We start from the raw sequence: 15,710 nt of genomic DNA, 5'->3' as shown, positions 1-15,710 counted from the left end.
GTACAGAGACTCACCCGATGTCGAGTGGCTGGCGGTCGATGGTGGCCACCTTGCTGTCGTTGTTGCTGGGCCACAGGTGGCCATCTGTCACGCTGTCCTCGAGCGGGTGGCTCGGTGCAGCGTGGTGGCTATCGGAGTGGTATAGAGACTCACCCGATGTCGAGTGGCTGGCGGTCGATGGTGGCCACCTTGCTGTCATTGTTGCTGGGCCACAGGTGGCCATCTGTCACGCTGTCCTCGAGCGGGTAGCTCGGTGCAGCGTGGTGGCTGTCCAACATTAGTGAGACTCACCCGATGTCGAGTGGCTGGCGGTCGATGGTGGCCACCTTGCTGTCGTTGTTGCTGGGCCACAGGTGGCCATCTGTCACGCTGTCCTCGAGCGGCTTCGCTCGGTGCAGTGTTCCCGCTTCGCTATTCATGTAGCGGTATTGCTGTTGCTGTTGGATGGGACACTCCACCTCTCCTGCAAAAGAAAGAAGTTTATACTTTAATAGTGTTATCTGTGGTAATGTTAAGTCTTTAACGGGCATAAAAGGTCCAATTTTTCATTGTTTTTAGATCGTAAGACAAGGTAATAGAGTCCAAAATATGGTAGGAACTATATTCAGAGACATACTGAAGACATTGACATCGATCATCTACATCGGTAGTTACTCCCCTTTTCACAAAAGGTGTTTGAAAAGTCAAGGAGGTTTTATTATTCGGTCTAGAACCTTGCCTTTAGTTACCGAGTTAAGGCACTAGTTTTTTATATCCACAACGAGGAAGTCCTTGACCTGCATCTCACCTGATGCAAAGTGACGATCAGGACGAAGATGGAAGTATTGTTCTACAGTGCTAATTGCTCGGAAGATCTATGTATGTATTTGTGAATCCTTACCTCCTTCGTCCTCCGAATCACTCATGAAGGTGTCCTGCATGAGTTCGGGCGCCGCCACGCGATATTTGCCTTCCAAACCACCTGCAACAAATAAAAAATATTGTTAATTAAATTGCCAGACAACTTATTCAAGACGTTGCGTTATATGATCTTCCATGATTGGGCACGTCTTGGAGTGCAAGATGCATTCATGTAACTCACTTTTTTAGGGATATACCTAGAGCATTTGCGAATCGTACATTCTGCGAATTAGACATTTTGCGAATTGGAACACTGCGAATTGGTCATTTTTTGACCGCTGGACATTTTGCGCATAAACGATGCAGGGAAGTGACAGAAATAGATACACAGCCGAACATATCGACATCGGTTTGCGTTTCTAATTGTATTTGGTTGTATCCATTGCGCGTATACTTTTTATTTACGTAAACTGGATCAGTGGATTAAATAACCTATCTATTAGTATAAATTCATACATGAACGTGATTCCATAACACGATCATTAGTTTATTTACACGCCTAGGTCATTCAATCTAGTCTGCTTACGTAGTTTCTAAATCCAATTAGGACTAAGCATTGTCTGACACGTGTACAGCGAAACCACATCAAAAGGACAAGGAACTTTCAAGAGAAAGTCCCCATCGAATATTGTAGAGGAAGTGCATACATTACAATATAATTTTGGCGACGATGCCCCTGCGCATACGAAATCATAACAACCAATAACACGTGTGATAGAGACGGCGATAACATTTTCTCGGTGATTTGTGTTTCCATCCCGCTTTTTCGGTGTGGTCTGCTTTTCCGGTCAAGTACAGTTAAGTTCGTTGACAGTTAGACACTTTTATGTAACAGGTGATTTACATTTTGTTGCACAAAAGGTTTGTATAACAACTTCAGCGTTTCATACGTAAATGGGTTTTGTTTTATTTGAAAATTCAAATGAAAATCTATTCTATTTCGATCAAGGCTCATGAAAGTAAAAAAAAAATATTTTCTATCAAAGTTATTTATTATTATATTGAGTTTAATACTGCATTAGGCACTTATTATTTCTCCAACAATCATTAATTGCTAGTGTTCGTTGAAATGCAATAATTCTCTCAATTTTATTGGTACAAGTATTAATCTGCCAGTCGAGAATTAAATTCATGTATACCTCTAAACTTGTCTTATATGATGTACTAGCGGCCGGCCGCGACTTCGTACGCGTGGATCCCGTTTTACTTCCTTAGGGGTGGAGTTTCGTAAAATCCTTTCTTAGCGGAAGCCTACGTCATAACATCTACCTGCAATCCTGCATGTCAAATTTCAGCCCGATCCGTCCAGTGGTTTTGGCTTTGCGTTGATAGATCACTATGTCAGTCAGTCAGTCAGTTTTGAGTATTATATATTTAGATTTTACGCATTTACTAACGTTCCAAAGCCGAAATTTAAAGCTCTTTCTATTTATTTATAAGAAAAGGATGTTATTAATCAATTACAACGGTCATATTTAATATCTTAATATTCGATTAGCATACAGCAAATAGCTGCACCCTTGACACTATTCGCAATAGTAACGTACAGTAAACCTCAGTCTGTCATATTTTGAACCCTATTGCGGCAGGCATAGAGCTAAATTGTGCAGGTTACTTTGCACCTGCTGTATAAATGTCGCATAACGCGTCCACAAATTGGATTATCCTGTGCACAGGCATTTGTAGAAAAATCTAGACTGAAACTCAGTCACATGTTGCTATGAGAAACAATTTTTCGGTCTATTCCACTTTGATCAGCTGGATTTGATCACCCAGGGGATCAAAATGGACTCCAGGCGACACATTGGTGTCCTTTGATCACCCATGGATAAGATCACCTAGGAGATTACTGCAGTGATCTTATCTATGGGTGATCAAAGGATACCAAAGTGGAATAGACCTATTTTTCGAGATTTGAGATCATGTATCACGGATGTTTGTTCGTCGTAGAGATGGTATTACCCAGTTTAGTTATTGGATGGTATTAGATGGTATTACCCAGTTTCTCTATGATTTAGAAAAATACTTTTTAGATGTTTGTAATATGTAGGTCAATGTTCAATCCGATATAGATTTGTTTATTTACACTTCGTACTTTGCTGTAATCCCGGAATCTGTTTGTTTATTTACAATATTGGCCGACCTTGATAGTTTATATCGTTTTTTCTGAGAAACAATATGATTACTAATGATTAATGTGGTTATTTAGTTTATTTTTATGTTTATAATTAGTAGGTATAGTTTAAAATTCATTATATGGCTTTTTTCCATTCACATTACTCGTATTTGATCAAACTAAATTATTATAAATATAAATTATAGTTAGATTTTTTACTTATACGAGGTCAAATAAGACAATAAATCATCATAAGCTCAAGCAGTCCACTGCTGAAACAATGTCTCCAGCTTAATTCAGTTAGGTGTCAAAGTTTGATGAATAATTGAAACATAACCTTTGCCATCATGGAGCATTTCGCTCCACTTTTGCATCTCATCGTGTTGCCATATCATCAAAAACATCAGCCGGAAAAAATAGCAGTTTCCATTCATGATCTAACGAGCGGATCTATGAAATGCGCGGTCGCACGCCTCTGATGTAAGCGCACGCGTGGGCCGACAATTGACCACCTGACCCGACTCTTGACTCTTACGAAAGAATTGCCCTTCATTAAAAGAATCTGTACCAATTTTTGCATCAGCATCTTTGACAATTAGCCTCGTCCTTAGAGTATTGATTTATTTGACTCTCGTGATTCGATTGACCTACAGTCGTTTGACAAAAGTATTTTTAGTTGGTCGATTACTCATTAAACAACAGGTCGTTTCACTGTCACTGACAAGTTGTAAACAAAGTTTTTTGTCGACTGTTTGTGAACCCTACACGGAAACATCTCGTTTAAACATTCGTGATCAATATGACGGCATTTGAAAACAATGTGTGGACGTAAAGGACATTATCATTAAATCTATAAAACTAGAAAATGATGTCATTGCAATTTTGCGTCCTACGTAGATGAGTTTCAAACTAGTTGACTTATTTACTAGGTTTTATCGTTCTCGACTCACAATACGTAAAGTGTACGAATGTAATGTTAATTTTACGCTACACACGTTTTAAAGTAGGTAATCATATAAATAAAATATAACTCGTTACTAACTTGCGATCAATAAATAAAATACAACGAGTGTGTTGATGTTTTTAATTTAGGTTAGGGTTGTCATTACACTTAATCAAAAAGTTTTGAAAGACTAAATCCTTAATTGATCGACAGTCATTAGGTATAAATAGGAAGTTACGAAATGTTATTACTATGTAGAAGAAGTTTGTAAAGATATAGCAAAAGAAAATACTATTATCTTTTTTATAATCTTATAGAATGATTACTTTCATATCCTGACAGAAAGTGTAAGTCGACTTTCTCTCCATAGACGAGTGATACACAAGTGATCAAACAAAAAAACAATTTTTTCTCTTCTCTAATTGTGTTTTTAGTCGACAACCCTACGGAACCACTCATTAATGATGCAATTACACGTAAATATAAAAGCAACTTGTTCGTGACTACTTTTATTTAACAATAAAACAAGATCTCTAAAATTGTCTGCTGACATCAGCTCAAAAAGTGATTGTGTGTAAGCTGTCGATGACTACATCTTACAACTCTTTGTTGTCACCTTTATTTTTAATGAGGTAAGGATGCGTTTATTATTAAATTTCGAGGTCATGTGTGAAGTGGTGACGCATTTTTTGGCAATGTTTTTGTTGATGACAACATGACATCTACAACATGAATCTATGTTCTACAAACGAGTGAATTAGGTCAAGCAAGAATGATTTTGTTTTTAAGAAAATCTTGATTAAAATTGCTCTCTAATTAACCAAAGAGGGTGTAATATACCCTCTGAAGTGCAGTAACACAGAAATCAGCATCATTTGACTTAACTCTACCAGAGGTAGAGATTGTTATTACGGGACTATTTCCACATTTTCCACCTCTTGTTCCCACCGCTGCAACTCCCATGTAGCCAGGATCTACGGATTGAACGCCAATAAAAACCTAACCAATTAATGCCATTTTAGAGTTACTTAGTTAGATACTTTAATTCGTGTTTTAATAGTAATAAATCGAAAAAGATGGCTTTAGCAAAAACAGCAATATACTTCCGAGTTTCGAGAATATTCTAAGATCATTTTAATATGCGACTATAAGTGATACACAATTGCACGGAAAAAGTCTAGGCAGATTTCGAGAAAGCTGAATTCGTTTAGTTATTGTTACGTATGAATGAATGGTTACAGCATAATACCTAATGGTTGCTGAGATTATACTTATTTTCTTATTATAAAGAATTGAATAAGATAATTATATTCGCAATCACAATATTTTGTGGTAGTGAAGTAAAATACTTACTTTTTATGATTACGAGTAAGGAACGGAAGGATGAAGAATAAGAAAAACGTAATTTTGGCATACGATTTTATTACCAAGTCTTACATAACTCGAAGGAAGGAGAAACATTTTTTAGGACGTTTATTAGCATTACTTTCTCTTTATTGACAATCCCAGACATGTAAGGGGTGGGAAGAAGGCTGAGTATTGTGTCTATGCCTTGACCTATAAAGGAGGAATGATGTGAGAGAGATGAGACCAAGGACTATTCTACAAAGCGTTTTTGGGATCTCTCTATTTTGTCATAAGACGAGTGATAAAAATTGACAGAGCATACTTAATATGTTATCAAGATTGAGTCTAACCCTCTATAATTTCGATTCAAAATCAATCACAGACTCGAGTCTGGTTGGTTGAATTTCAATATTTACTCAAACTAACCACAAGTTTAATTATTATCTTTGAGTGTAAATTCATAAGTACGAGTGAGTGTCGTTTCATAGTCTTCAGGAATAAAAATATTTCACCGTAACTCTGAAAGATTACTTTGCTTCTGCATAATCTTTAAAATATCGCGTTAGTTTCATAACGTCTTAGTAACAACCCACACGATAAGTTTCAAACAGACCATTACAGTGGACGAACAGCCCACAAAAGCGGGTAGTCACACTGGAAGAAACTAATCTAACTAATAAGGGTAAGCGGTTACGTGGGTAGTTTTATTTGCCCAAGGCGCGGTGGTGAGATCACCATCAGAAGGCTGACCAATGTTTGGTTACCGCGCTGTGCATTCTAATTGACAGCCGTAACTGTGACCGGCAATTAGCTGCGCAAACGCTGATAAAATGTTACACATTTGCAGAATGTTTGTGTGGAGAAAGGGTTTTCCATTTGTAATAACTAATATCAGTGCAGCATAAAAGGAACAAACATGTTCTATAACTAATATGAATTAGAGTTCTTAGTGTCTCAAAATCGGGCTCGAAGGACCATTTTTTAATATATTTGAGTTTAAAAAGATTCTGAATTATGTTAATCCAATTCCAGCTAGATGATCTAATCATTCTAATAACATATGCAGTAGATTCTTGCAATTAATACTAAATGATATTGGAATGCGTTAAAATATGACTATTGCGTAAGAATGAGGTAATGTTCAGGGAAATGCCGCCTCCACCAATATCCTGAAGTCTGGCTAGAAAGATTTATGCGGTCTACATTAAAATAGTGCCTATTTAATATACTAGAAGTAGGTGGTAGGACACAATGGACATGTTTTGACGGTCACTTGTAATATTATAATAAACGATTTTGATTTAGTATTATGTTTTTAATATTTGGCATTTCAAATAACAGTTTTGTTTTTGTGATATTGTGATATTATTATCGATTTTACTCGGATCTCCTTCATACTGAATTCAAGAGTGAAATGCAATATAACAGTAAATACATTATTTAGATTCCGGCGATAATTCAAATGAACACCATACATATCATAAACAGGTGATTACTGTCGACTATATGAAGCGTAAAGAGAAGTAATTAAAAGTTATTTAGGTTAGGAAGCAGTAATTAAGCATCCCGTACGAATCATTGGACGAATGCTTAACGATTCCAAACTCTATGCCTACAATATAGATCTCAGTTTTGAGGTTAACTGTCGCATAGTTATGTGGTCTGCAGTGTACATTTCTCCATAGACTGTTAGAATTTAATTGGATTTAACCTTCGCTGCCAGTCGCAGAAATAGATATGGTTAATGCCCGTGTTTACTGGATGGAAACCTGCTTACATCAGCACTTCTATCTTACTACATAATGTAAGAAATATTTGTGAGTCACAAAAACTTTTAGATTTTCATTTTCCCTTTAGCAAGTTCAAGCATCGACATATTATTATTATACGAGTTACCATTTCACACAATGAATGGAAAGAGAGAATATAAAAATAGTTTAGTAAAGTTTGGGAAAAATGCAATTGAAGTACAAAAGATGTATCGTGTGACGGCAAATCAAGCTTAACTTATCAACCCTGTGGCTGCCTTATTTGGTCTATTCCACTTTGATCACCTGGCTTTGATCACCCAGGTGATCAAAGTCTTGGGGGCCATCCATAAAGTACGTCACACGAATTTCATGATTTTTTGACCTCCCCTCCGTCCTTGTCACAGGTGGTCACATTTCTGAGACCCCCCCCTCCCTAGTGTGACGTCACATGTTTTGCAATTATCATCGAAAACTTATTAAATTAACAGCAATTAGTTTTATTTCCATTTAAATTAAGTACTTTTTTTATGAAATCAACATTATATCAAATATTTGAAACAATTGAAATGTGATGTCACGAAACTTAGGACCCCTCCCACCCCTTGTCACACCATGTCACACTTTGTCAACCCCCTCCCCCCCTCTTTACGTGTGACGTACTTTATGGATGACCCCTTGTCCAGGTGATCTTATACATGAGTGATCAAAGGACACCAAATTGTCGCTTGGAGTCCCACTTGGTGTTCTAAGTGGAATAGAGATACACCATAAAATTGTAATAAGTGCAATTTGCAGCACAAATGTAGGCTGATGTACTAATTGCCAATTCTAAATGCCATTCCGCTATCAATTTGTCCATTTTAACTACAATTAGATTCCGTGTGAAACACAGGTAATGCTTTAACTATTTACCTATTTCCCTACAATCATACTTGTCTGATCACTATAAAAACACCAATGTCACGCAACTGTTTTGACGGTAGTTCGTTCCACACCTGGTTTTGTTTGTGATTGTTCATGATACACAGATGGCAAATGATTGACGTGTGTATTGCATTTAACAATTATTCCATTGTCACATGTGATAAGGTCTGTATGGAAGAGTACTGAACAAAAGTAATTTGTATGTAAAATTACAATGTGCATTTTTTCGACCTAGCCAGGTATAATACAGCAGCAGCAATGGATGTCAAAAATTTTGCATTCATTGTTGACAATTATTATTTTGACAGGACACAATCTGATTGACCTCTATCGCTTTTAAGTGGCGTTAAAATAATAAATGAAGAGGCAATTCAATAAATATGTAACTACATATAAAATTTAAGTTATGGTAGAGAATTTCAGTTCACATTGCTCATTTTACACATTTAAATTAATTAAATTCAATGTAATCGGTATGATTCTACAAGACTCAATTATACGGTACATTAACGGTATGCCGTAAAATATGTATGAGGACCAGGGTTCTATTCCCATAACTATCAATCAATTGCTCTCATTTTAGATTTATTGGACACGAGTCGCAGTTTAATATGAAAGCAATCAAGTTTACGCGGTTGACTCGATTTACTGGGTGGCATAGACAAGTGCAATCAGAAACATCAGGTTATTTCAAACCCTAGTGGTTTTTAAAGCTCTTTAGTTTTTAAATAAAATAAAAAAAATTGACTCCACTCCAGGAGCATGACCTCTAAATTAATTTTAAAGATTTGGCCAACATTCCCCACCCTGGCCAGACGAGTTGGGGATGCCTGATGTTGACATAGAACGACTGGTCGTCCAAGGAAAAGTCGAAGGAACCCGATCGCGTGGCAGGTCACAATTGCGCTGGACCGACCAAGTGAAATCAGCAGTGGGAGACGGCGTATGTGACTGCACCAGACAGTCTGCCAATAGAGAGAGATGGAGGGAGATCGTGCGGAGAGTTGTATCCGCCTCTACAACCGATGTGAACAACGCCTCAACGTGACCACGACCGCTTTGCCAAGAGCGTAACGAATAAGAAGATTTGACATATTTGTCTTTTAATCGCCTTTTATGACATCCAGGGGACGAATGGTCTGGTGCAACATGGTGTAGTTGATTTCGAAAAGGATAATCTTTACCTAAACAGAAATGTTATTTGAAACCCAACGTGGGATGAAATGAGGACCTTCCCTAACCATTTAAGGGTACGAGAGGCCTTCTCGCTTTAGGAGTGCAATAAACTATGTGAATCACCACGTGCAGTTTACCTTATAAAATATTATCTACCTGCCAAACTGTCTCGTTATGCCTGTTTTGATCAACACTAAACTCGTCATCGAGGTACAAGAATGGTATTGTAATTAGGTATTTATTAACATTTGCACTGGTCCCAGAGGCCTATTTTAGCGAGTATGATCTGTTTATTTATCTATTTCTCTGTTTTCCCACCCAAAAACATTTAAGTAGTAGCGGAAAACCATGGATAGAGACATCTACTATATAAAAATAAGTCGGGTTTTCCTCCCTGACGCTATAACTCCAGAACGCACAAACCGATTTCCACGGTTTTGCATTCGTTGGAAAGGTCTCGGGCTCCGTGAGGTTTATAGCAAAGAAAATTCGGGAAAAGGGGGTAAAACAGGATCCACGCGTACGAAGTCGCGGGCGGCCGCTAGTGCTGTATAATAATAATAATATGTGACGTCACAAGATTTAAATATCTGTACCTGCTGTCCAAAAGTTTATATTTTCACTTTCACTAGGTTACTCCATCATTCCTTCATTCATTCATTCCAAGGTTAAAGAAATGTGAGAAATCAATACAATGTCGTATAATAATCCTATGTGACCAGCAATAGAGTCCAATGTACCGATGTTTACCACCTACGATAGCTGTAGAGTTCCACTGAACTAAAATGGTACCATTGTGTGGTGTGTACCAATAAAAATCACGTTGTTACAATTAACTGTCTCTGGATGTACTTTAATGGTGATTGTGATGCAGAAGATACGCGTGTAAGAATTAGATGCTTGCCCGGAAAGTATCCGACTATTATTGTGAAGATGTTTTTAGAGGGCATGTGAATAAATCATCTACTATAACTCAATTTGCTTAGGAATTGAATGTATTTAAAAGGGTATTTCTGGATATTTGATAAAAAAAAAGTTAGTTTTTATTGGGTTAACTATAATATGCCGACTGTGGTCACGCTTAAGCACATTAAATTAATGAGTTAATTAAATGAAATATGAATTAACATTGTAGGTAAATGAGCGTAATATCATGTCATGTTAAGGCTTACATGCACATTTCTATCTCCATAAAAGTATGTTTATCTACGCAAACGTCATATCTACGATTGCAACAGCAATAAAAAAGGTCGGATACATTCCGGGCAGATTAAGTATTACGCACGAGAATGATGATCTCACTGAGGTACACATAACTGAGCACAAGTAGCTGATACATCTGCTTTTTGCATGATTATTTATGAGGTGGTTAATTATTAAACTGAGATTTGCGTCGTTATTTTAGTATGAATACTTGGTTAGGTCATGCCAAACATTGGTTTTATTGAAGTAAATATTAAGAGCATACAGAGGTGCGATATCAGGACAGTATGGGAATCCTACACTTTTCATGGTCATGTCAATAGAATATCGTAGATCTAAATATAACTCAAAGGTGACTGACTGACTGACATAGTGATCTATCAACGCACAGCCCAAACCACTAGACGGATCGGGCTGAAATTTGGCATGTAGGTAGATGTTATGACGTAGGCATCCGCTAAGAAAGGATTTTACGAAACTCTACCCCTAATGGGGTAAAACTGATGGATCCCCCACGCGTACGAAGTCGAGGGCGGCCGCTAGTTAGATCATAAGTAAAAGTATGTCTTGAGTGCGTCTTTCCAACTTTACTCCTCTCTCTTCACAAACTCTTTTGTAAAAGTATTTTAATAATAAAAGAAATCTGATAGAAGTCAGAAATATTCCTTTGAAAATACGGAAGCTATACGTTTGTATAACATCCTTGTTGACTCTTCTAATTTGCCCGCAGCATGTCAATATTAGAGCCAAAGTGGATTCCAACGCCCTTGTGCCGTTAGAAGTAGGTAGAAATGCTAGTAATAGATGTTGGTTTTGTTTATGAATTTTATTTTGTGGTTCACTCTTATGTTAATAAATAACTACGAGTATGTTATGTTCTGAGAAATTTCCCAAGATTTCCCTTTGATTTTTCCTCCGGTAAAATTACATTTATTCGGAAATATTTATGTATTTTGTAATTTGGTATTCTACACGCAACTTTCCCCTCAGGGAAGAGGATTGATTCCACGAATTTATCATGGGGAAAATAGGAGGAAAAAATAGAGTTGATACGTAACAGCAATAAATAAGATACTTCAAGGGGATGACTTTGCCTCTTCAAGCTCAATGTTTCATAATTACTGGTTATCGTGTAAAAGCCAAACAAAAATAGTACAGTATTGTCATGTCACTCATTAACTTTCAGAGGGCACGAGAGACAAAACAGTCGCAATAATTTGTGGATTTGAATCGTAAAAGTACGTTGCACCGTTTGGTTTTAACTTTTGTGATGGTACGTCACGTTAATTATTGTGTTATTCAGTTAAAATAGGCATTACAACACAAATCTAGAGTCTGCAACTGCTACATCACCAAAATCTGAAGTTCTAACTGAGACTATAATGCACTTCTTCAAATGGAGGTGGGAATAGTATAGTTCCCACCTCTAGTTTCCGTCAACTTTGTAGGATGCAGGATCTACAGTTTAACTACCATAATTGCTACTTACTCGACTACTTTAGCGAAGGCTGAGTCAGTTCTAGATACTAGTGTACTGTCATTGAAACCGCAACGAAATTAATCAGAAGAAAAGTGATAATTAGGATAATAATTAGGTACCTGCCAGCCTAGGATGCGCACCACGATATCATTTTATCGTCCCTATGCGACAAATGTATGGGCATATCGTCTAAGATCGATAAAACTCTCGATGAGACTATATAAGGGCGCGCATCCTTTTTTTTTTTTTTTTTTTTTTTTTTTTTTGCGTCAGGAAAATGTATTGAAATGCATACCCACCGGTCCGGGGGTTCCGGTGGGTTATGTGGGGCTCTCCCTGCCAGAAGGGCAGGGCCTACCCACTAAAAACCTGACGGGTCCCTCGGGTGGCGCTTAGTGGGGTAGCACGTAAGGCGCCGTTAAGTCGTTCACGTGCGTACCCCCACGCTTTGGCCGCAGCCTCACTCAAACTGTCGCCCTTAGAAGGGCAACTCTCTCCGAAGCGCGCGGGGACTCCGCGCGCACTTCGGGCCTCAATGTTAGGAGGCAGACGCCCCCGCGTCTACCTCCATGAGGCTCGCCGTCGGCGCGCATCCTAGGATAACTGGCTATAAATGTGGGTTAGTAGTAGTTTCGCACGATTTTCCTTCGCACGAATGTGCGCAACGTCCTCTTTCAATAATATTTTTTTTTAGTAGGCGTTTCGCCCGGATGTATCAAAAATATTAAAAAACGGGTGCGAATCGACCCCTTTGAGAACTATATAGTAATCGCATACTACTAGTTCAAAAAAGAGTCGATTCGCACACTAACCCTAAATGTCATCTAAAGTAGTCCACATTCGCAGAAGATAAATTGATAACCCGGAAGGTCAGCAGAACAAGCAGACAATCAACCTGGTGGTAATTGGCGGCCTTCGCGGGAGGCCCGGTGACGTGTGTGCGAAGGCCGAGTTTTGCTTTACATCATCGCGACTATTTGGTAGCATGGCTATAGGCGAGAGCGGAGCGGGCCGGTCAATCCTACACTGGTATACCTAGACTTATTTTCAATCCTTGCCATAAAAACGTCACATATTTTGACTAGGGTTTAGTTTGTGATGTTAAGCTTGTAGAGTTAAAGCTTGGCTCGAAATGTGATCATAAGTTTTTGATAGGCGAGCCGTCTTAGCAAAATCTTTTTGGTGGGAACCTTTTTGGAAGCATTCTTAGTGATAAGTAATAGGTCACCTCAGTAAATACGAGGGGAATTTAAATCAGCAGACATCAACTCAAAAGCATTAGATCCACCGGAAAAACAGCAGCGTCGGATCACGTTCGACGTTTTTCTAAAATGGCACCTGATGACCTGACGGTCATTAAACTTTAGCTTAGTTACCTACTTGAAGAAATGGCATACTTTAGGTTGCCGTGGTGACAATATTTAGATCAAATTCAAATTATTGCTCCATGTTGGCCATCTAAATTAAGTAAATATTCGCTCGCTTCCGCTAGCTTCAGAACTATAACCTTAATATTAGGTGGCCAATATACATATTTAGATTCATGCATGACTCACATTTTAGGATAAAAAATAAGTGTAACTTATAGTAACTGTTTTGTAAACACCGGCGGGTTTGTTTACAAACCCGGTGTTTACAAACCTAATGCACGGTAAAGGTTTTTCTAATACAAAATGGATTATAGAATTATCTAAGAATGCGTAGTTAATATTAATTCTATGTTTAGTTTAGAAGTAGGTATACTCAGTAAGGAAATTGCAACAAACTAAGGTATTGTTTACGTAACCAAATAGGTAAAGAATGCATTTACCATCCAATCTAGAGCATTAGTAAGAGTTTATAGTTAAACAATATTTAGGTCAATTACAGGACCGAAAAAGAGATTCGATGGTGGATTAATAATAACTTATTGTTAACCTTTCATTGCAATTTCAATTATTATAGACTAGGAAGAACAATTTCCAAGCAAAACTTTTCCGTCTCTAACTAAAATCTTTGAAGACTTTTCGCGTTTCTCTTGTCGGTGAATACAATTTCCACTCATCTCTTCAACTCCCTATAACCTTTATTTAAAAACAACTATTATAATAGATTACCATTGATTGAAAATCGGCCAAATAACACTCAAGACCTTAACCCAGCCTCCGCAAACTCTTAAATCTATTTATACCAACTAATAAAGGGTCCCTTAGACTGGTTTTTATGGAACACGCACGCGTTACGAAACCTCAGCTATTCGGGAACGAGACGTAAACATCGGGATGTGGGTCGAACGCGATGGGGACGCCTGTTTTGTGGATCATAATCAGATATAGATTAATCGCATCGCTGGATAGCCATAACATGTAAACTAGAATTGCATGGGTTTATTTCTAAAAGTCCAATAATATGCCCCATACTGGTAGGGCTCAAAGGATAAGGACACATGAGAAGAGAGCTAGTTTTTTTTTTAATTTATTTATTTTGACGTTCATCAGTGCCAAATATTGGCTGAATTGAATAAAGATTTTTATTTTCGTGATACAATCCCTAAAAAGAGCATTTTTTGTAAACATAACGGGTGTATATGTCACCGTAAAATTGTGAATTCCGTCAGATTATAATTTGACATAGATTACAATCTAACCTAACCCAATGTTAGTTTTCAGTCTAACGCGTTATATTATAAACTGACGCCACGTTCACGTTAACACAATCTAGTGACTGTTATTACTCACTAAAGTTTTATGTTTACAATTTACGTTAAAAGTTACGACATTCCCTAAAAAAGGCAATCAGACTGTCTCCACATTTTGTTTGAAAACACGCTATAATGATGGATCTAGCTATATCACGTGAAGTGTGTAATGCTAGGCCTATAATGCCGATAGCTGCCACACATTTAATGACGCGTGCGCAAAAACACCAACTTGTGGTGTTAAAACCAGTGATGTGGAAAATCTGACAGAATAATACCAAAAAAGCTATTGCATCAACAGCAAAACGGTGTTTTTTAACGTGATATAATGATAAATGTTATTGTCGGATGGATCTTATGTTTTGACATTTTTCTCGTGAGCTGACGTTAATAGTATAGCTCGTTAGAGTATAGTTTAGAAAAGGTTTACACGTATTTTAATTATAAATAACAAGCTCTATCCCCGCGGCGGCTACGCCATTTTTGATTTCGAGTAATTTTTGTTCAGGGACTATGTAGGTATATAAAAAATCCAGGGCTTATTGTAGTTGGATTATTTATTTTTTGTCCTGTATTATAATACCAAGTATTTTCATCATAAACACTACACACAAACAAAAATTTACGTCATTACAATAACGTATTAGTCCGCAGGGAAAAGTAGCCATTAGACACTGAAAATAATAAAAGCCTCATTTCCATTAGGCCTTGCTCTTGACAGTGCTGATAAATGTTATCTAGGCAGTGACATTGTACACTTTGAATAACATCCATTAGCTTGGGTAGTTTATGAGAACATGTACACATGTAAAACCATCCACAAAACAACATTTTCAATAGGAAACATTCACTGATAAGGAATTGAAAAAATCTGTATGAATTTTGAAGGACGAAATTTTCATATACTGAAGAAAACCCTTGATGATGCTGATTACTAATGAAAAACTTAATTTTAAACATGAAAGAGCTTTGTTAGTATTACATAGTCTTTAAGTGAAACCATTTTCATAACAGCAGCCTTTTTTGTGGTCTGTTCAGTAAAGGTTTTCCGATCATTTTCCTCTAGTAGGTCCACTCTACTACATAATTAAAGAGGAAATATTTTGGTTAAAAACGGAAAATACAAATTAATGCAGCCACTAAAGCGAATTGATGAACAATAAAACCGGCGTTCGCAACATCCTTTCCGTTGT

General features: G+C 37.4%; 1 protein-coding gene across 1 annotated transcript in view; it reads right to left on the bottom strand.

Annotated features, from left to right (window-relative positions):
* Positions 1 to 10: 10 nt before the first annotated feature.
* The window catches only part of LOC135084091 (ankyrin-3-like), a 55,794-nt gene continuing 40,094 nt past the window's right edge, over positions 11 to 15,710 (bottom strand). The window contains exons 14-16 of the mRNA XM_063978835.1: positions 881 to 961; positions 292 to 463; positions 11 to 128 (exon numbers count right to left, since the gene is read on the bottom strand). Of these exons, the coding sequence (XP_063834905.1) occupies positions 11 to 128; positions 292 to 463; positions 881 to 961 (371 nt within the window). The remainder of the gene's footprint in view (positions 129 to 291; positions 464 to 880; positions 962 to 15,710) is intronic.

This window comes from Ostrinia nubilalis, chromosome 25, assembly GCF_963855985.1.
Source record: "Ostrinia nubilalis chromosome 25, ilOstNubi1.1, whole genome shotgun sequence".
NCBI lineage: Eukaryota > Metazoa > Arthropoda > Insecta > Lepidoptera > Crambidae > Ostrinia > Ostrinia nubilalis.
This window is presented reverse-complemented; position numbering and strand designations above follow the sequence as displayed.